Below are 22,500 nucleotides of genomic sequence, written 5' to 3'. Positions count from 1 at the left end.
ATCACCAGAGCCGATGCTGGTGGAGATTTCGGCTCAGGACGGATCGTACGTCTGCAGTGAACCTGAAGAGGGAACATACATTGAAGATGCATTTGAGTTACGGGCTACATTCACACTGCGAGGCTTACTGCTCAAATCTAGGGCTGCAACAGATTGTATCTATATCAATACTGCCTAACAGTCACACGATGTGTACATGTGCACACCTTTTTGACTGTGTACTTGTCTAGAGGTTGTTTTCACATGACTTCACTGATGACGCGCAAAATTCAGATGGAGGAAGTGGTTCATATACATAGGAACAAAGACTATAGAATACACAAGACATGTCACTCGTATACTTTTGAATGGGGGAAAGTGTTACACTAAATATGGCAAATGAAGCCCCACCTTCTTGTACAGGAGCCAATCAGCATTCATTATATGGTGAATAAAGCCCGCCTTCTAGTACAGTAACCAATCAGCACTCGCTATATGGCGAATAAAGCCCGCCTTCTAGAACAGTAGCCAATCAGCGCTCGCTATCTGGTGAATAAAGCTCGCCTTCTAGTACAGGAGCCAATCAGCGTTCGCTATATGGTGAATAGAGCCCACCTTTTAGTACAGTAGCCAATCAGCGATCGCTATATGGTGAATAGAGCCCACCTTTTAGTACAGTAGCCAATCAGCGATCGCTATATGGTGAATAAAGCCCGTCTTCTAGTACAGTAGCCAATCAGCGATCGCTATATGGTGAATAAAGCCCGTCTTCTAGTACAGAAGCCAATTAGCACTCGCTATGTGGCGAATAAAGCCTGCCTTCTGGTACAGTAGCCAATCAGCGATCGCTATATGGTGAATAAAGCCCGCCTTCTAGTACAGTAGCCAATCAGCAATCGCTATATGGTGAATAAAGCCCGTCTTCTAGTACAGAAGCCAATTAGCACTCGCTATGTGGCGAATAAAGCCTGCCTTCTGGTACAGTAGCCAATCAGCGATCGCTATATGGTGAATAAAGCCCGCCTTCTAGTACAGTAGCCAATCAGCAATCGCTATATGGTGAATAAAGCCCGCCTTCTAGTACAGTAGCCAATCAGCGCTCGCTATATGGCAAATAAAGCCCGCCTTCTAGTACAGGAGCCAATCAGCGATCGCTATTTGGTGAATAAAGCCCGCCTTCTAGTACAGGAGCCAATCAGCACTCGCTATATGGTGAATAAAGCCCGCCTTCTATTACAGTGGCCAATCAGCGCTCGCTATATGGTGAATAGAGCCCGCCTTCTAGTACAGGAGCCAAACAGCGTTCGCTATATGGTGAATAGAGCCCACCTTTTAGTACAGTAGCCAATCAGCGATCGCTATATGGTGAATAGAGCCCACCTTTTTCTCGCTATAAGGTGAATAAAGCCCGCCTACTTGTACAGTAGCCAATCAGCGCTCGCTATGTGGTGACTAAAGCCAGCCTTCTAGTACAGTGGCCAATCAGTGATCGCTATATGGTGAATAAAGCCCGCCATCTAGTACAGTAGCCAATCAGTGTTCGCTATATGTTGAATAGAGCCCGCCTTTTAGTACAGTAGCCAATCAGCGCTCGCTATTTATTGAATAAAGGCCGCTTTCTAGTACAGTAGCCAATCAGCGCTCGCTATAAGGTGAATAAAGCCCGCCATCTAGTACAGTAGCCAATCAGTGTTCGCTATGTGGTGAATAAAGCCCGCCTTCTAGTACAGTGGCCAATCAGCGATCGCTATAGAAGGGGAGGGGTTCGGACCAGACATGAGTTTCTGTAGATTTTGTGGGATACGAACATTTAGAAATGAAACTTAATAGACAGGTGTTGTTTAATTTTATTGGTTATTCGTAATATGAAATGTAGTCATAAGCTTGGCAAGTAGTTTGAGAATTTGAAGTTTCCCCATTCATACAGAATGCCCAAGCATACTGCCCGAGAGGCGTTTCAAAGATGGCCACCGAGTGAAATGACTTGCCTTAAAGGGACTTTGATAGAAATCGCCATCAGAACATCAAAATGTTTCTGTTTTATGTTGTTTATTATTGTTTAAATTGGCCAAAATGATATACACCTAAGCTTTTCACTCATCATAGCAAACGCACTGCTGATGATGCAACAATAAAAGGGATTTGATTGGAAAAAATCTTAAGCAAATGAAAAATCTGTTCTGAGCCACATTTGCTTGCACTGTGAATGTGGCAGCGCAGAGTGAACGCAATAACAGCCATTGTACTGTGTTTTCAGCAAGTCCTCAATGTTTACCTTAGTGCATCCAGCATGGGCAGCAGGTTAAGAAGTGCTGTGTCACTGGGGTCACTAAACCATGACTTTATAGGTATTGCATTATCTGTGGGTCAGGAAAGAAGAGAAACGTTAATGACGTGTATCCAAGTGAAAGGAGTTAGTTAGTTAGTTTATTTATAAAGCACATTTTTTACAACAAATACATTGCCCAAAGTGCTGAACACAATCAATACTAAAATAAAACCTACATCACATACATAACAATTAAAACATAAGGCAAACCCCTCAACATTACAAAGGCTCAAATGCAAAAGAACAAAGATGGAGTTTCAAACGCTTTTTAAAAACAGACAGAGTTGGAGCATGTATGATGTGGGGTGGAAGCCCGTTCCAGAGTTTTGCTGCGATAACAGCAAAAACCCGATCCCCACTTCGCTTACACCAGGCCTTGGTATCGAAAGAATAAACTGATCAGAAGATCTTAGCGCCCTACCAGGATTATATACCCGTAAGAGGTCTGATAAGTAAGGTGGTGCCAGATCATTTAAGGATTTAAAAACAAAAATTAATATAGTTTAAAATCAATCCGTGACCTAACAGGGAGCCAGCCCAGAGGGGAAAGAACTGGGGATATGTGCTCATACTTGCGAGTCCTTGTCAGAAGTCTCGCAGCTGCATTTTGGACTAATTGCAATCTATTTGCAATTAGTCATGGTTTGGGAATCTCTCTGTCAAGAATAAAAACTCACTAAATCAAATAGTTAAGTGGTCCAGTAAGCTAACTGGGGTGTCACTAGCTAATCTAGAGGCTGTGTACACCAAGCAGCTAAAGAGAATCACAAATTCAATTTTAAGTAACACTGCTCATCCCCTACACTCAGAGTTTCAGCTCCTTCCTTCTGGTCGCAAGTTTCTAGTATTAAGCTGTAGAACGAAACGATACAAAAAAAGTTTCATACCAGCAGCCATTAGATATTTAAATAAGGCATAGACTAAAGCAGAGGTATTTCGGTGACCCGTATATTTTAGATCGTTTTAAACATTTATTTAGGGGAGGGGGGGGGTGGTGAGGGGTGGACACTTGAAGTGATTATAAATTTATACTTTATAAGTGTTTTTATGTTTTATGTCCTAATGTTTACTTGTTGTTGTTACTGTGTGAGTTCCTTTGTGTGGCACTGTTGTGAGATGAGGACTCTTGACTGCAAACCAAGTCTACCTTCGGGTATAAATAAAGTAACCTAACCTAACCTAACCTATTTAGGGCATTTTGACTAATACCCACATATAGAGAATTGCAATAGTCAAGTCTTCCCAAAGTAAAAGCATGGATCACCTTCTCTAGGTCATTAAAAGAGAGAAATCACTTCCAGTTTTTACCATCTACGACTTGTGGCAAAACTGGATTTAACAACAGAATTTACTTGTTTGTTATATTAGTTAGGAGTTAAAGGACTCCTCAAACAACACCAAAAGCTGTAAAACACAGCTGGATTTTGTCTAATAGGGATTGATTTAATGCTTGTGATTTGGTGAGTATCACAGGAGTGAAAGAAAAATAAAATAATGCTGCTGACATCTTTCTAAAGACCCTTTAGCCATAAATTTGGCTACAAATAATTTTTGACCTCCCTCTAAAAATGGTGGATTACTCTTTAAATACGCCTCTGTGTTTAAAACGAGAGTTCACCAATGAAAAGAAAAGAACATTGTATTAATAAATGTAACATGAGTAAGAGTAACTTCTGTCTGAGTGGCCAGTTATAGAGATGAACTCTTATACGTAATATTTTAATAACTATATTCTAATATCTTTGCCATGGTGAGTATATTTAACTAGTTGTTTTGCAAGATATTAGTATTCAGTTTAAAGTGTAATTTAAAGGTTTAACTAGTTTAATTAATCAGGGTAACAGTGGTTTGTTCTGTAGGCAATCCGTAAAAAAAAAATCACTTAAAGCCTGGTTTATACTTCTGCGTCGAGTGATCGGCGTGACCCATAGCCATGCATTTATACTTCTGCACACTGTTTTGTGTTGCTCTAATAACACTTCCGAAACACTAGCTGGCAGTCGATGTTATGTTCCTCTGTCTGCGTCATATTTCTTCGCTGGTGTTTTGTTTTTTCTGAATGCTACTTTAATGTACAAGTGGCTAAAACTGGCTAATTTTGTAGCAGAAATCGGCGGATGTGCAACAACTTTAATCATAAGGTAAACACAAAGCAAAAGTTTCCATCTGGAGCTTCTTCGCGGGACTCCACACTTGTAAACACTTGCTCCATCTGGCTTGCTCGACTCTCACCCCTGCCCACACTCATCAGCGCTACCAAGCCGACCAATCACAGAGCTTGTGCTACGCGTCGTTGCGACGTGTAGTTATATTTTGTGAGAGGTACGCGTCAGCGACGACCACTGCGAGGGCTATGCGACCACGCATAGGCTGCGCCGAAGCATACATGTGCAGTTGACGCAGGAGTATAAATCAGCCTTAAGGGGGCTAGTAATACTGACCTTTGCACTTTCTACAAAAAAAAAGTAAACAAAATGAATGATATATAAAACTACTTAAATATATCACAGTTTGATTAGGTGTACATCTTTTTTTTTTATTATATAAATAATAATAATATATATATATATATATATATATGGGCAACGCAGGGGCGCAGTAGGTAGTATTGTCGCCTCACTGCAAGAAGGTCGCTGGTTCGAGCCTCGGCTGGGTCAGTTGGGGTTTCTGTGTGGAGTTTGCATGTTCTCCCTGCGTTCGCGTGGGTTTCCTCCGGGTGCTTCGGTTTCCCCCACAGTCCAAAGACATGCGGTACAGGTGAATTGGGTAGGCTAAATTGTCCGCAGTGTGAGTGTGAATGAGTGTGTGTGGATGTTTCCCAGAGATCGGTTGCGGCAGGAAGGGCATCCGCTGCATAAAACAAAATGCTGGATAAGTTGGCGGTTCATTCCGCTGTGGTGACCCCAGATTAATAAAGGGACTAAGCCGACAAGAAAATGAATGAATAATATATATATATATTATATATATATATACACATACATATACATACATAAAACTAAGAATCGGGAAACTTTTGTACTTGGTTGTTTTCTGATGTGACCATGTAATAACCATGTAATAACCATGTAATAACGGCACTTATTAAATCCTACGTGTGCTTTGTTTTTGATTACGGTGATGCCGAACATGCCAAATATGTCAGGGGTGAAACAGCCTAAAGTACACGAGCACAGATATCATGCGGAGCGACCAGCTGGACGACTGTTCGTGCACAACTTAATCCTGCAAATGCAGTACCTCACGCCACATACAGTGAGCTGACCAAAACCAAACTGTTCAAACTAATGAAATGAGTTCATTTCACTGAAATCTAGCTTAAAGTTTACTCTGCCTAATAATAAAAATGTATGTTAAATTCAAATGTGATTGTATTAAATGGATAGTTCACCCCAAAATAAAACATTCCCACCATTTTCTCCCACTCAGGTGGTTCAGAACTTGATGTTGATCGGGAAAACAAGATATTTCGAAGAATGCTGGAAAAAAGCAGTCATTGATATCCATAGTATGAACGATTAAAGGATTACAATTTCCATTTCTGGGTGAACTATCCCTTTAAATGAGAAAAGCATCAAGTAAAGACTTACAAATAATAGAATTACAGAGATGTTATTTGATTAAACATTAAATTTAATACACGAAAACGTTTAATTGCCTTAAATAATAGTATTTTCCATAACTAATTAAAAATATTAACTAAAAGCAAGCCTGAAATCAAAATGTTGAATGTTTATTTTGCTAGTTCGCATTGATATTCTTTAGGTAAACATTTAATATATGCATTTTAATCCACTGAACAAAATATTTGTTTTGGTAATCTTCAAAATGTGAGTATTTGCACGTGTTTAGAGGGGCGGTGCTTCTCTGATGATGACAATTCTTAACCACGCCCCCTTTCCATTAGTTTGCCATGAGTGAATGATGCTGGGAAAAAAAGCCCCGCCCCCTACTCAATATTCAGTTGGAAGTACACAGACAAACTGAAATAAAAGTCTCAGCAACTTCCAGTTCACTTTAAACTAACACCCCAAATCATCAGCTCTAGTTCCCACAAATGTTTTGCTTGCTTTGATGTTTTTAATATATTATTATAGTCTCACCTGGATGACTTCGATACGCTCCCGGCGAGTTGTCGAGAATAACTACACTTGATAAGTCATCGTGTACGACGGACAGGTCTTTAATATAACTACCTGAATCCAGCGTACAGTGCTGCAAAGGCAAACACAAAAGACAGACAGTATGGATTCATTACTTCCATATTTTAAAGGCTCTAGTATAATGACAAATGGAGCGTTTGAGTTGTTTACCTGTCTGTAGTATCTTCTTTTGAGGATTGACTTGTTGTTATCCAGTTTATCCGCTACTGCAGAGCCGTAAATCTCCATACTAGCAGTGAAAACTACTAACTCATACCACTGACTGACCACCTCCAGGAAGAAATCCACGTGTGGCCGTTTATGGACAAAGAATCTAACTGGGTGTTTGTCTATTACCACCTGGAACAACAATAGGTGATGTGAGAGAATGAAACTAGACATTTAAAGTTTTTAAATAAGGATGAAAAATGCTATTATTTATGGTTAATTAGTGAGCGAATTTTAATAATAATAATAATAATAATAATAATGGACCCTTTTCACAAGACTGTTATGACGAGTTTAATGGTCATTAACGGTTTACTATTAAAGTTGTTTAAATATTAAAGTTTTTAATATTTTAATTTCTTCAAAATTGTATGAACATTTATATGCATTTATGAATGTATAATTCCATTATTGTGTCAAATTACAAAAAAACTAATTACCGCTTATGCGAGGTGTTTCTAATGCAGCGTCTATGGGGCTGAGAGTAAATTTGACTGTCGTTATCAGTCTCACATAATTTTTTTCCTTTTTCTGAAAGTCTTGATAACGCCATCACTGAGTTTTTGTTTCATTATTTTAGCAAATAGGATTGTAAAAAAATACTTGTTGTACTCTCCCAGCTTTACCAGCTTTGACAACTTCTGCTCCTGATAAACCCGGAAATGTAAAAAGGGTCTACAATAATAATATTAATAATAATAATAGTAAACAGCAATATAATAATAATAATAGGAAATTTTAAATAAATATAGTTTAAATGTCATTCCTTAGTAAATAATAATAATAATAACAATAAACAGCAATATAATAATAGGAAATTTAAAATGAATATAGTTTAAATGTCATTCCTTAGTAAATATGAATAATAATAATAATAATAATAGAAAATTTAATAAATAAAAAGAAATTTTAAATGAATAATTAAAATATTTCATTTTAAAACAATATGTATATTTATTATCATATTCCTTATTTACAGGATTAAAACGTTTTTCATCATTAATTTGAACTAAAATGCACATAATAAAATAATTTTATAATAAGTTTAAGTTTATATAAAAAATTATTATTATTACTACATTTATTATGTATATTTCTTATTATTTACAGGACTCAAAATTTATCGCCATCATCAAATAATTCATAATGTTTAATAAGAGCTTTAAAATGATTAACATTTTTAATAACCATATGCATAACATTTGTGATTTAAAATATACAAATTCTAACCTACAACAATTACAATATTAAAAACGACACCTATTAATGTCAAATCATTATAATATATTTTAAATAATAAAATTAATTTGATACTATAAAATTATATTTAAAATACCATATATAATATTAATATATTTTTCAGCATTTAGATTTAAAACAATTAAACTACATCAATGAGGCCATTTTAATTCTATAATGTTTAAATAATCATTAATATTTAAATGAAAGATACATTTTAATAAATAAAAATAGTAATATAATTAAACAAACGTTTATAGTTTAGATTATAACATTTTAATATTTAAGCTTGAACAAAGTTTTAATTATAATGATTAAAATATTTACAATAATTAATCTTTAATATAAAATTATTTTGATTATTTGAATATTTTGTGAAAATTATATGAGAAATACACTATTTAGAAAAATTAGATATTAGATTATAAAATAACTATCAATTTCAAATATATATATATATATATATATATATATATATATATATATATATATATATATATATATATATATATATATATATATATATATATATCTATATATATATATCTATCTATCTATATATTTATCTATATATCTATATATATGTGTGTGTGTGTGTGTGTGTGTGTGTATAAAATGTATACATATCTCAGCAACCATAATTAAAATTTAAATTACAGATATTATTGAAACAACAATAAATAAAAATAAATAACCATCAAAAACTACCCTGGTCAAGAACAGGTTCGGACGCCAATGGAAACTTTGGTCAGCAGATTATTAAAGTGTTTTTATAATCATGTATAGATTTGGTCAACAGTCTGTGATTATAAAGACATCTGATCTTACTTTGAGGATGAAGTCTGGCGGTGTCCCAGGCCGTACTGTCGGTCTGAGAACCCCATCGTGATGTGAATGAATCAACGTCTCATCCAGATCTAAAACCAGGATCTTTCGCTTCACGTTGTCTGAGCAGAAACACACACTGACATGTTAGACCACAAAAACACACACACACAAACAACAGTCTCAATAACAATTCACACACAGGCCTGAGATGCTAAAAGTGTTAACAGAAAACTTCTGCTTTCTGCTGTCGTCTTAAAGACAAGAAAAGAAATACTCACTGAGTCTGTTTCTGGAAATGGGCGACAATGATAAAATGTCGTATCGCACTGTCTGATACTGGATTATCTAGAACAGGAAGAAGAGAAAACAGGAAACAGTCACCTCTGTAAAGCGCAGCTCATCAGACGTGCACAACAAACACAAGCTCCAGTCACATTACAGAACATAAGCTGGACTGGATTCAATAAAGACATGTTAAATTTTAATGCATTCAGAACTGAGAAGTGAAGGACTCGATACACGAATGCAGATATTAAAAAAGTTTGTATATAAATAGTGCAGTAGAAAGAAGTTTAGATGCTGCAGAATGCAGAAAAATTTAATAATATTACCTCGCCCTGTCTCTCTCATGTAACTTTAACTACATTTAAGCTGGGTACAATTAATTTAGTTTAATTAGTTTGCACTGGCTGCCAGTTGCTGCTCGCATCAAATTCAAAGCTCTGATGTTTGCCTACAAAGCGACCTCTGGCTTTGCTCCTTCATATCTGCTCTCACTTCTGCAGATGTATGTGCCCTCCAGAAACTTGCGTTCTGTGAATGATCGTCACCTCGTTGTTCCATCCCTAAGAGGGAAGAAATCACTTTCCCGAACTCTCGCATTCAATCTGCCCAGTTGGTGGAATGAACTCCCTAACTACATCAGAACAGCAGAGTCACTTGCTGTCTTCAAGAAATGACTAAAAACTCAACTATTAAGTCTCCACTTTCCTTCCTAATCTGTACCCGCCTCTCTGGCTATACCACTAACTGTACTCTCTCTCAAAAAAATAAATAAATAAACATTACTAATGCTTTGCTTCTTAGACTTTACACACCTGAAACTTGCCTACAGCACGTATTCACTGCTGCTCTTATAGTTGTGTGAATTGCTTCCTTGTCCTCATTTGTAAGTCGCTTTGGATAAAAGCGTCTGCTAAATGACTAAATGTAAATGTAAAATCATGTTTTTTATCATTTAATTTTATCCTTTCATATAATTATTTTGCAACTAATTCAGTTGTAACCATAGCAAGTTATTGTCATTAAATTATTTCATTTTCAAGTGTTTGTGATTGATAATTTTTTGACGGATTGACATTTAAAATCGGTCCCTGTTGTCTCATTAGATTAAAAACAGGGCATTGCAAAAGAGTGTGTTTTACATTTAGGATGTTATTGAAATACTGACATTTTGGAGCAACTTCTCTTTTAAGTAAATACCAATGAGAAAGTCTACAACAGTCATTTGAAGTGGATCAAAAACTTATTTTACAAAGACGAGAATGGCTTTCATTGAATAGTTTTGATTAAAATCAAAATGTTGACTACTGCAGTGTGTTCATCAAGAAATCTTCTATAAACAATCTCATCATGTCTTGAGTTAAAAGGATAATTCGATTTTCTTCCTACTGAGGGCTGGATTATTTGACCGTACTCACAGAATGTAGCTTTTTATTATTGTTATTTATTATTGTTAAGTCTGAAGGTGCGATTTAGCTCAGAATAATTATTATACATTACGTAAACTGGCTTGTATTATTTATTTAGAGAATTATACATGCATTTATTATGCTTATATTTTAATAAATAAAGGCTTTAAGTAAATGTGAACATTAAACTGATATATTGGCATCAGGGTCGCTCTTTAGACAAATCAATTCAGAATAAATAAATCTCATAATAATAATAATATTAATAATAAAAATAATAATTTATATAACTTCTTATGTTTCATCTAAGCGTACTAGCCTATTTGAGTTAATGCAAGTAACAGCAATTATGTATTAATAATGTATTTTTAATAAACCATTTAGCTGTAAAAAATTATATTGTCTTAACCTAAATGACAATATTTAAAAAAAATAAAACTTGTACAAAAACTATTTTATAAATAAAAATAAAACAAATATTATTGTTGTTATTAACATAACCATTATTATTAACAACAATTATTATTATTAGTAATAACAACAATACTAACAATACAACTACTAAAAATAATATTTAATAAAATATTGATTATTCATTAATATTTACTACAGAATCTGAAAGGATTTTTTGGCAATTTAGCTGCTAATTTAAATGAATACTTATTTAACCTATACGACAATGTTTAAAAATAAAACAAATAACAACAACAACACTGATAATAATAAGAATAATTATTACTACTACTGCTAATAATAATAAAATATTGATTATTCACTAATATTTACTACAGAATCTGAAAGGTTTTCTTGGCAAGTTAGCTGCTAATTAAGATGAATATTTATTTAACATGCATGACAATATTTAAAAATAAAACAAATAACAACAACACTGATAATAATAATAATTATTACTACTACTGCTAATAATAATAATAATAAAATATTGATTATTCACTAATATTTACTACAGAAATCTTAAAGGTTTTCTTGGTAATTTAGCTGCTAATTAAGATGAATATTTATTTAACATGTATGACAATATTTAAAAATAAAACAAATACAATAACAACAACACTGATAATAATAAGAATAATTATTACTACTACTGCTAATAATAACAATAAAATATTGATTATTCACTAATATTTACTACAGAATCTGAAAGGTTTTCTTGGTAATTTAGCTGCTAATTAAGATGAATATTTATTTAACATGCATGACAATATTTAAAAATAAAACAAATAACAACAACACTGATAATAATAATAATTATTACTACTACTGCTAATAATAATAATAATAAAATATTGATTATTCACTAATATTTACTACAGAAATCTTAAAGGTTTTCTTGGTAATTTAGCTGCTAATTAAGATGAATATTTATTTAACATGTATGACAATATTTAAAAATAAAACTTGCTCAAACTACTTCAATAAATATTATTACTACTAGTTATTACTGCTAGCACTACTAATCCTAATAATAAATGTATTATTTACTCATATTTACTACAGAAATCTGGAAGTATTTCTTGCCAATTTAGCTGCTAATTAAGCTGAATATTTATCTGTTTAATCCAGTTTATTTGTGACCAAGGGAAACCCTGATTTAACGAGAACAATCCTAATCGTGTGTCCCAGCATTACCCAAGCGGTCAATACCGCCAGCACCAGCTTTCCTCCAGCACACACACACAACCTTCAGCTTTCATAAACTGAGCTCAAACCGGGATCACTTTCCCTTTAAGAGATGCGAGACCCTCAGCTTCGGTCCAGCGCTCAGCACAATGTGGATCCTCGTCCTCTCTTTCTCCAAATCCCTCTCTTCTGCGCTATCTTTAGCTCCCGCAGCTGTCGAAAAGTGTCAGAGGGACTTCCAGAGAAGTCAAACGGGCCAGGGTGACTTTGAAAAGGGGGCTCTTTAGGCCTCAATAAGGAATCGTTCATACTGTAGACGGGACAAAATGAACCGGCACCAAGATTGCATGGCAGCAGGCAAACATTTGTTGTTGCGATTTAATTGCTGAAGCTTTTATCGTGGTATAATTGACCTAAGCTGCAAAAAGATTACCTTTATTATTTATTATTATTATTATTATTATTGAGTGAAATGCTTGATGTGACAGACAGTGAAAGACTTTCCACTTTTAAACTTTTATAAAAAGCCAAAATAATATAATAAAAATTATACAAATGAATAAATAATGATAAATAGCATAACTTAATAACAACATGAACAACATTAAAAAAAATTATGAATAAAATATGTAAAATAATAATAATAAATAAATAATAATAATACTTTAACCAGTAATCAAAAACTGTGCATTGCTTTATTGTATATACACACACTTAAAATAATTTTGCTGCTTGTTCAAACTACTTATTTAAAATGAGCTGAAAACTTAATTCTTAAGGTTTTTTGGGGACAACATGTTTTGTTCAGTCAACTTAAAATTGCAAAAAACATCACGTTAACTTAATCGATTTGCGTTTAGACTAGATGAAGGGATTGTGTGGAACCAAGCATTTTTAGTGTACATAATGTGTTCAGAGTAAAATGCTGTAAATTAAATTTAAAAAAGGACGATAAAGTATAAGAGGTAACGCTTAAATGTGTAAAAGTAAATGTGTTAGTTAATGCATTAAAAATCAATTGTGAGAATTTTATAATCATATATTCATTCATTCATTCATTTATATTTATATATATATATATATATATATATATATATATATATATATATATATATATATATATATATATATACAGTATATATATACACAGTATATATATATATATATATATACACAGTATATATATATATATATATATATATATATATATATATATATATATATATATATATATATATATATATATATATATATATATATATATATATATATATATATAATGTTCATTCATAAGTTTATTTTTAAAAAATACAAACTGAATTTTATCAGCCATTAACCGCTTAATAAAATGTTTATGATTTTTTTAAATGCATTACAAGCATATAATTGCTGGGCAAAAATTAAATCACATCCAAAATAAAAGTTTGTTTTGACATAAAATATGAGTGTGTATTTCATATATATTTATTATCTATACGTGATACACACAGACATTTAAATTTATATATAACTTGTATCATATTTACTCCGAGGGCCATTTTATATCGAAGATGATATTTAGCCGCACCATGTTGGTGTTTCGTAACATCAAATTTTTACAAGATGGGTCGTTAGCCCAACGCTCAACCCCCAACCTGGAGGACCACATACACTACGGACAATTTAGCTCACCCAATTCACCCATAGTGCATGTCTTTGGACTGTGGGGGAAACAGGAGCACACAGAGGAAACCCACGCCAACATGGGGAGAACATGCAAACTCCACACAGACATGCCAACTGACCCATCCGGGGCCTTCTTGCTGTGAGATGACAGCGCTACCCACTGCACCACCATGCCAGCCCCTTAACTTGTATAATATACACATATATTCATTACTTTTCTTTTCGGCTTAGTCCTTTTATTAATCAGGGGTCGCCACAGCGGAATGAACCGCCAACTTATCCAGCATTTGTTTTACACAGCGGATGCCCTTCCAGCTGCAACCCAGTACTGGGAAACATCCATACACCCATTCACAGACATACACTACGGCCAATTTAGCTAACACAATTAACTTATGCAGCATGTCTTTGGACTGTGGGGAAAACCAGAGTACACGGAGGAAACCCACGCCAGCATGGGGACAACATCCAAACTCCACACAGAAAAGCCAACTGACCCAGCCGAGGCTTGAACCAGTGACCTTCTTGCTGTGAGGCGACAGCGCTACCCACTGCACCACTGTGCCACCCATACACATATTTTATATCTAAATATAAACAAACATTTACTCAAATATATGCACGCATGTGTGTGTTTATATATACATTATAAATATACACAGCACACACTCTTAAATTAAGCCAAAACAAACTTTATTTTGGATGCGATTAATTTTTGCCCAGAACTATAGTTATAAATGCATGAACTAAGAAATATACACCAGCTAAGATTATTAAATGCTTTTTTAGTCGTCATTAAACTGATTTTAAGGTAACGGATATTAACAAACGGAGCTTTACTGCAGAGTTAACGAACAAAAGACCAATAAAGTCACATCACTTTCAATATCATAAGCCAGGTGAACATGTGAAAATTATTACTAAATAAATCAGCAATTAAGTGCCAATTTGAGCATTAGCTGCTGCCAATAAAACAATCTGAACATTCTGGCACTCTAAAAAATTAAATAATTAATAATTATTCACTTTTGAAGTGCCTATGATATACATATTGTACACGCTCATTTTCCTATGATATATTGAATTATTGATATCATACATGTTTGTGTGACCATATAGCATGTTTAGTGAAGTGTCCACTACTCCAGCACCCGTATCAGGTTGCCAGATGAGTAATACCGTTATAATTGCGTCTTAATGAGCATCTTAAAGATTATTATACAACTGGCTTGTTGTGCACAGGAGGATTACAGGCTGTTCCTAAGACGAGTGTTTACATACTGAGAGCTAAAGCATGTGACTCATTTATTGGATCATTCTTCAAAACAACCACCAGCTGGATATCCACCTATTAAATTATTATTATTATAATTTAATTAACTAGAAATCCTTTTTTACATTTAATTTGGGTGTCAACACATTATACACTTACCTTGATTATTATTGCTTTAGGCTCAGTAAAATTTCTGATATAAAACTTAGCATAACATAATTCAATAAAATAATACTTTTTTTATATTTTTTAAGCTTCACTAAGCTGGATATCCATCGTTTTATAATAATAATAATAATTATAATAATAATAATAATAATAATCAATGCTGGTGCCAAGACATATTTTACACATTATTTATTGTTGGTTAAGATTTCAAGTAAAATTTCTAATATAAAATGCAGTATAAAATAATGTAGCAAAATCTAAATATTTAATATTTAACTATTCAAAATGACTAATTTATCGTAATATTCATATTACAGGTTGATTCCAAATAATGGATTTATTTGAGTAATATTAGTAGATTCATTTCATTTCAGTTTTTTCTAACCATGTTTTAGTAGGACATTAATTTATGAATGTGCTTTTTAAAAGTATAAATAAAAACAACAACACTGCACTTGTGTCATATACTAAAAATCAATAATAAATATATGTTTTTAAAGAAAAAAACATTTGGAGCCAAGTTATATTTTACACAAACACATATATAGACAGATAGATAGACTTGTGTATAATTTTATACTTTAAGACAGATAGATAGATAGATAGATAGATAGATAGATAGATAGATAGATAGATAGATAGATAGATAGATAGATAGATAGATAGATAGATAGATAGATAGATAGATAGATAGAAAACAGTTTATATAGATAGACAGACAAATAGATAGTTTTATACTGTTTAACAGAGAGACATATTAGTTGTATATGTTGTTTAACAGATAAATGGATAGATAGATAGATAGATAGATAGATAGATAGATACTTATATATAGTTTTATCCTTTGATTAACATAGGTAGTTTTTATATTTTTGATTGTGTCAGAACTTGCTGAAGTGCTCTATGAACCCACAGAAAATTTCCCCTTGAGGGACAAACTATACAACCAAACACTGACTTATATATAGTTTTATATGTTCTTTAACATATATAGATAGCTATATATAGTTATATACTTTAACATAGATAGAAACTTATATTTTAAAGTTTTATACTTCAGATAGATATATAGATACTTGTATATAGTTTTATACATTGTTTAACAAAGATACTTAAATATAGTTGGATTAACATAGATAGATAGATAGATAGATAGATAGATAGATAGATAGATAGATAGATAGATAGATAGATAGATAGATAGATAGATAGATAGATAGATAGATAGATAGATAGATAGATAGATAGATAGATAGATAGATAGATAGATACTGTTTAAGAGAGACTTATATAGTTATCTTTATTAAGATAGAGACTTACATTTTAAAGTTTTACACTTCAGATAGATAGATACTTATATATAGTTTTATACATTGTTTAACATAGATACTTAAATATAGTTGTATAGTTGGTTTAACAGACAGACAGACAGACAGTTAGATAGATAGATAGATAGATAGATAGATAGATAGATAGATAGATAGATAGATAGATAGATAGATAGATAGATAGATAGATAGATAGATAGATAGATAGATAACAGTTTATAGATAGATAGACAGACAAATAGATAGTTTTATACTGTTTAACAGAGAGACATATTAGTTGTATATGTTGTTTAACAGATAAATGGATAGATGGATGGATAGATAGATAGAGATAGATAGATAGATAGATAGATGGATAGATACTTATCTATAGTTTTATACTTTGTTTAACATAGGTTGTTTTTATATTTTTGATTGCGTCAGAACTTGCTGAAGTGCTCTATGAACCCACAGAAAATTTCCCCTTGAGGGACAAACTATACAACCAAACACTGACTTATATATAGTTTTATATGTTCTTTAACATATATAGATAGCTATATATAGTTATATACTTTAACATAGATAGAAACTTATATTTTAAAGTTTTATACTTCAGATAGATATATAGATACTTGTATATAGTTTTATACATTGTTTAACAAAGATACTTAAATATAGTTGGATTAACATAGATAGATAGATAGATAGATAGATAGATAGATAGATAGATAGATACTGTTTAAGAGAGACTTATATAGTTATCTTTATTAAGATAGAGACTTACATTTTAAAGTTTTACACTTCAGATAGATAGATACTTATATATAGTTTTATACATTGTTTAACATAGATACTTAAATATAGTTGTATAGTTGGTTTAACAGACAGACAGACAGACAGTTAGATAGATAGATAGATAGATAGATAGATAGATAGATAGATAGATAGATAGATAGATAGATAGATAGATAACAGTTTATAGATAGACAGACAGACAAATAGATAGTTTTATACTGTTTAACAGAGAGACATATTAGTTGTATATGTTGTTTAACAGATAAATGGATAGATGGATGGATAGATAGATAGAGATAGATAGATAGATAGATAGATGGATAGATACTTATCTATAGTTTTATACTTTGTTTAACATAGGTTGTTTTTATATTTTTGATTGCGTCAGAACTTGCTGAAGTGCTCTATGAACCCACAGAAAATTTCCCCTTGAGGGACAAACTATACAACCAAACACTGACTTATATATAGTTTTATATGTTCTTTAACATATATAGATAGTTATATATAGTTTTATACTTTAACATAGACTTAAATTTTAAAGTTTTATACTTCAGATAGATATATAGATACTTGTATATAGTTTTATACATTGTTTAACAAAGATACTTAAATATAGTTGGATTAACATAGATAGATAGATAGATAGATAGATAGATAGATAGATAGATAGATAGATAGATAGATAGATAGATAGATAGATAGATAGATAAGTTTTATGCTTTGTTTAACTGTTTATAACACTTATTCCACATTATTGGTTCAATGTCAGTGTTAGCTATTTTTTATTAGCTGGCGAACCTGCAATTAGCTTGTTTAATGTAATCACCTTAACATTGTTTATTATAACCACTTAGTCGTTATTCTTGCTGTGCGATCGTTACAAAACTTTTAAACGGAAACCTACATAGTTAAAAGTCGCAGAAAATTATTTCTCAACCTTACCTCAGCTCATTTGCACATTATCAGTGCAGATAGTACTCTTCCAATCTTAACCTAGAGTAGCTTTAATGACCTAGACAGGTGTCTGCGTTCCCTTCAAGTCGAGATAACCGTCATATAATGAAATTAAAGTTAGTAAAACATAATAAAATGTTAGTTTTTTGAAGACTCACCGTTCGTATGTGCTTCCTGAGGATGTATAAAAAGAAGCTCCATATTCTGGACGTCACTCCGAGGAAAGTGCGCACACCGAGCAGACATTGGCGGGTTTTTAGCATGTCAACCATAACACCAGAGTCCGTGAGGTGTGATTTACACCGCAATACCTGTACAACAACACACCTGTGGAAATAAGATCCCGCCGACCATTCACAACTTCACACCGGGGCGTCCCGACGCGCCTTAATATGATTCAAATAAACCGAGGAAATGTACAAAAGTGCAGCGGTTGAGGTAAAGTGCGTGTTTGTGATGTCTCCAGGTGAATGTCTTGACGTCCAGACAGGTTTCCTCTGTGAAGTCTTTCAAATGCTCGTTGGCTAAGATGGTCAGAGCAACTGGAGTGTCGAAGAAATGTCTCCGTTCTGCCGAAAGCCGGGAGAAGTGCGAAGATCCTTCCGCTGCGACATTAAATCAACCGTGCTCTTCTTTAAGTCTCTTTTTCGCGAAAACCGAGAAGGGCGAATAGAAAAAAACGAGCGTATACAATTTGTCAACGCTTGAGGAACAGTTTAAAGCCAATACGGTAGAGCAGAGCAGCACGGGCCGCCATCGCTTCCCTGACGTCACTTCCGCGAAGGGACATAAAGTTTGTGCTCACGTGGCTTCGTCGGTTTTTAAAAAAAGGCTTTTAGCTTCATATATAGATTAAATATATATAATAGTAACAGGAGACACATAAAATATGTTATTTGCATTAACATTATGTGATTTAGATTGATAAGAATGTATACATATTCACGTATACACACATTCAACCTATTTAAATACATAAATACAGTAAGTTTGAATAAATACAGCTTAAGATGACAATTTAATACATGAAAGAATAAACAAATATGTTTGGGGGGGGAGAAGTAATATATTATTACAACCTTAAGTCACTTAATACATAAATAAATGTGTTACTTTATAAGAAAATTAATGTGAATGAATTAAGGTTATTTATTTATATGAAGAGTAAGATGGGCTCAAAATTGTCCCCAACACTGATATAAAAGCCTTCATTTTCCTGTCATTTAAGCTGAGACACTGCAGGTGATAATCATTGAACATGTATTATATACATAGCTTTTTGAAAATGACCCTTTGATATTGTAATTACAGGTTAAATGTCTGTCTATCTATCTATCTATCTATCTATCTATCTATCTATCTATCTATCTATCTATCTATCTATCTATCTATCTATATAGTACACCTTATACACCATAACTCTATCTGATTTTGATTAATTAGTAGGCATCCATCATCTTCTCATCAGTTACATGCATCTAAACAGTCTCTAGGTTATTGTGTGTAAAGATTTTGAACGCCTTCTAGGACACTTTTAATCCTTCCAACCTGTTTGCTGCATTTATAAATCGCCATGTCTTGAGGTAGATTATTATGATGCCATTTACTTTCTATATTCAATTTGATTGGACGGGAATCCCAGGACTGATTTTTCTAATCCCCATAGACAAGAAATAATAAAGTAGTGACTGGAGGCTGAAGGAGAATATTGAAGTAAAAGTACTGATACAGCACAAAACATGTACTCAAGGGAGAGTAAAAGCAGACGTTTGTAAAACTACTTCGTAAATTACAATTCCTGAGGAAAAACTACTCGATTACAGTCATTTGAGAATTTGTAATTAGTTACTTTACACCACTGGGTGTTGGCATGAAGGATCTTTTTCCATATTTCACACTCAGTCATTTTGTTAAAAGAAATTGAATTATGTCTCTAAAACTTCTTACCTTTTATTAAATCTGCGTGATTGTGAGGCTGCAGAAAGAGTTTGAAACACTGGACACATTAATCATTACAAAAAAGCAGAGACAGGCATGATAATAACGCTGGCAAACAGAAAATGAACAGAAATAAAGTGTGTACAGTTTTGCATGTATATTTGATTTCCAATATAATTTTTTATTATGTTTGGAGCATCATGTCTAAAAACATTCGGGGGGGGTTTGGTGAAGATCTAAACCAATAAATCTGAACAAATTATATTCATCATAACTGGACATTTATGCTTTAAATATTATGACAATGTTATTATTAATACCGTCTATTAATAGCAAAATGTTTAAGTGTGTTGTTGATGTTGTTTTTGTCCACCAAATTTCAATTTATATAGAAAAACACTATTTAAAACTCAGTGTGTAAATATTATTTTGGAGCTGACAGACATCAGACTGCCACAGACTGTTTGACTTGAGGTAAAATAAGGAATAGGCAATAAATAATGTGTGCAGATGTGTGTAATAGTCACAGACTTGTGGCGTGAATGAGGACGTGCGTTTTCTTGATTCACACATCAAGATCATCATCTGGATCTTCCTCATCGAAGTCGTCGTTGGCGTCGGGTTCATACATGATCCTTCCTGAGCCTGGAGTCGGCCTCAGAAGAGCTGATTTCCTGCAAAAATAACATTTTAAAATAACTCTGCTCCTTTAACAATAAGTTAAACACTATTAAATGTAATGGTAGATACTAGACAACAGACGTGAGGATCCACGTGCAGTCGATTATGAGATTCGTCAGGCAGGCAGTAGTCAAACACAGGAGCAAACAGGTACATACAGGTAAACGAATAGGTGAAGTCAAGTAACAGGCAAATGGTCAGTACAGGCGGCAAAAATAAATAAATCAATGACGAGAAAACTAGGCAAGGATCAAAACACGGAAAGACTAGACAGGATTGTGCTTCGTGGTGTTACAGACTAACAAGACTCAGCAAACTGTGTGGGAATGTGATCAGTGTACATAGTCTGTGTAATCAGTCTTTGATCAGCTCCCAGCTGTGTGTGTGTAATCATCGGTGATTCCGGAACAGGTGTGTGTGAGGTGTATGACGAAAAGTGTAGTTCATAAAGTGACACAATTGTAGTCCGGGTGAAGGTGCGTGTTTACCAGCGATCTACAAGCCTGGATCGCTGGTGATCATGACAATTAATAATGATAATAAAACAGCAGAAATAAGTCAATAATAAAATACATATAGTATAGAAAGTAAAAGTATTATTTTAGAACAATTAATAATATACAAACAATAAATAGGAAAGTAAAATTCTAACAAATATATACAATAAGTGAATAATTTAATATACATACATATACACACACACACACACACACACACATACATATACATACATATACATATATATACATATATATACATATATATATATATATATATATATATATATATATATATATATATATATATAGATAGATATTAGGGGTGTTAAAATTAATTGTTTCTTCGATGCAGACGCGAACAATTCGGTACCAGTTTAGTAATAACCACAACCGGTTATTATGTACTGACGTCATTCATCTCATATGCGCTCTGTCGCAAGGGAGGCGAGCGCGAGTATTTACAACACTACAGGCGCCAACTACTTAAAAATTTCACTGTGTGTGTGTTTTCTGGAAAGTCTTTTACTGGCACTTACAGCAGAAGCCCATATTTCTCTGCGATTGAGGGAATGAAAGTACTCCATTTCTCTCTATCACTGTGGCCCATTTCACCTGCTGGCGTGACTTTTCCTCCCCTCTCTTTTCCTCTCGGCTGTATGCATTCCCGCGGCTGTACCTGTGCATTGTCACGGGACCCGACCAGATTTCATGCAGCACGGGAATACACTTCAGAATAAAGCGCAGGAGCGGTCGGTAACTCTGCTGTAATTTTAACAGGAGTGGGCGGTCTCACAATATCGCTCCCGAGGGAGCGAGCAAGCACACGTGGTGTGTGTGTGTGTGTGTGTTTGTATAGTGCTGTCTTTGTCTGTGTATGTGTGTGAATAAGAGACAGTGTGGTGCTGTGTGTTTGTGTTTATACAGACAGCTTGTTATAGCCACCCCCCCAAAATACAACACTGTGTATGGAAAGCATCGTCAATGCACCGAAATATCGAATTGAACCGAATCCATGACATGATAATTGTAAGACCAGTATAGGTTCACACCTCTTATATATATATATATATATATATATATATATATATATATATATATATATATATATATATATATATATATATATATATATATAT

General features: G+C 33.2%; 2 protein-coding genes across 2 annotated transcripts in view; both read right to left on the bottom strand.

Annotated features, from left to right (window-relative positions):
• The window catches only part of ctdnep1b (CTD nuclear envelope phosphatase 1b), a 20,160-nt gene extending 1,147 nt beyond the window's left edge, over positions 1-19,013 (bottom strand). Inside the window, exons 1-7 of the mRNA XM_056462400.1 lie at positions 18,404-19,013; positions 9,024-9,090; positions 8,746-8,864; positions 6,622-6,810; positions 6,412-6,523; positions 2,255-2,339; positions 1-62 (exon numbers count right to left, since the gene is read on the bottom strand). The exon at positions 1-62 is cut by the window's left edge and continues 1,147 nt beyond it. Coding sequence (XP_056318375.1) covers positions 2-62; positions 2,255-2,339; positions 6,412-6,523; positions 6,622-6,810; positions 8,746-8,864; positions 9,024-9,090; positions 18,404-18,517 — 747 coding nt within the window. The 5' untranslated portion in view covers positions 18,518-19,013 and the 3' untranslated portion in view covers position 1. The remainder of the gene's footprint in view (positions 63-2,254; positions 2,340-6,411; positions 6,524-6,621; positions 6,811-8,745; positions 8,865-9,023; positions 9,091-18,403) is intronic.
• A 990-nt stretch (positions 19,014-20,003) lies between these two features.
• The window catches only part of elp5 (elongator acetyltransferase complex subunit 5), a 9,776-nt gene continuing 7,279 nt past the window's right edge, over positions 20,004-22,500 (bottom strand). Inside the window, exon 8 of the mRNA XM_056462985.1 lies at positions 20,004-20,857. Coding sequence (XP_056318960.1) covers positions 20,749-20,857 — 109 coding nt within the window. The 3' untranslated portion in view covers positions 20,004-20,748. The remainder of the gene's footprint in view (positions 20,858-22,500) is intronic.

The sequence above is a fragment of the Danio aesculapii genome, chromosome 7 (genome assembly GCF_903798145.1).
Source record: "Danio aesculapii chromosome 7, fDanAes4.1, whole genome shotgun sequence".
NCBI lineage: Eukaryota > Metazoa > Chordata > Actinopteri > Cypriniformes > Danionidae > Danio > Danio aesculapii.
This window is presented reverse-complemented; position numbering and strand designations above follow the sequence as displayed.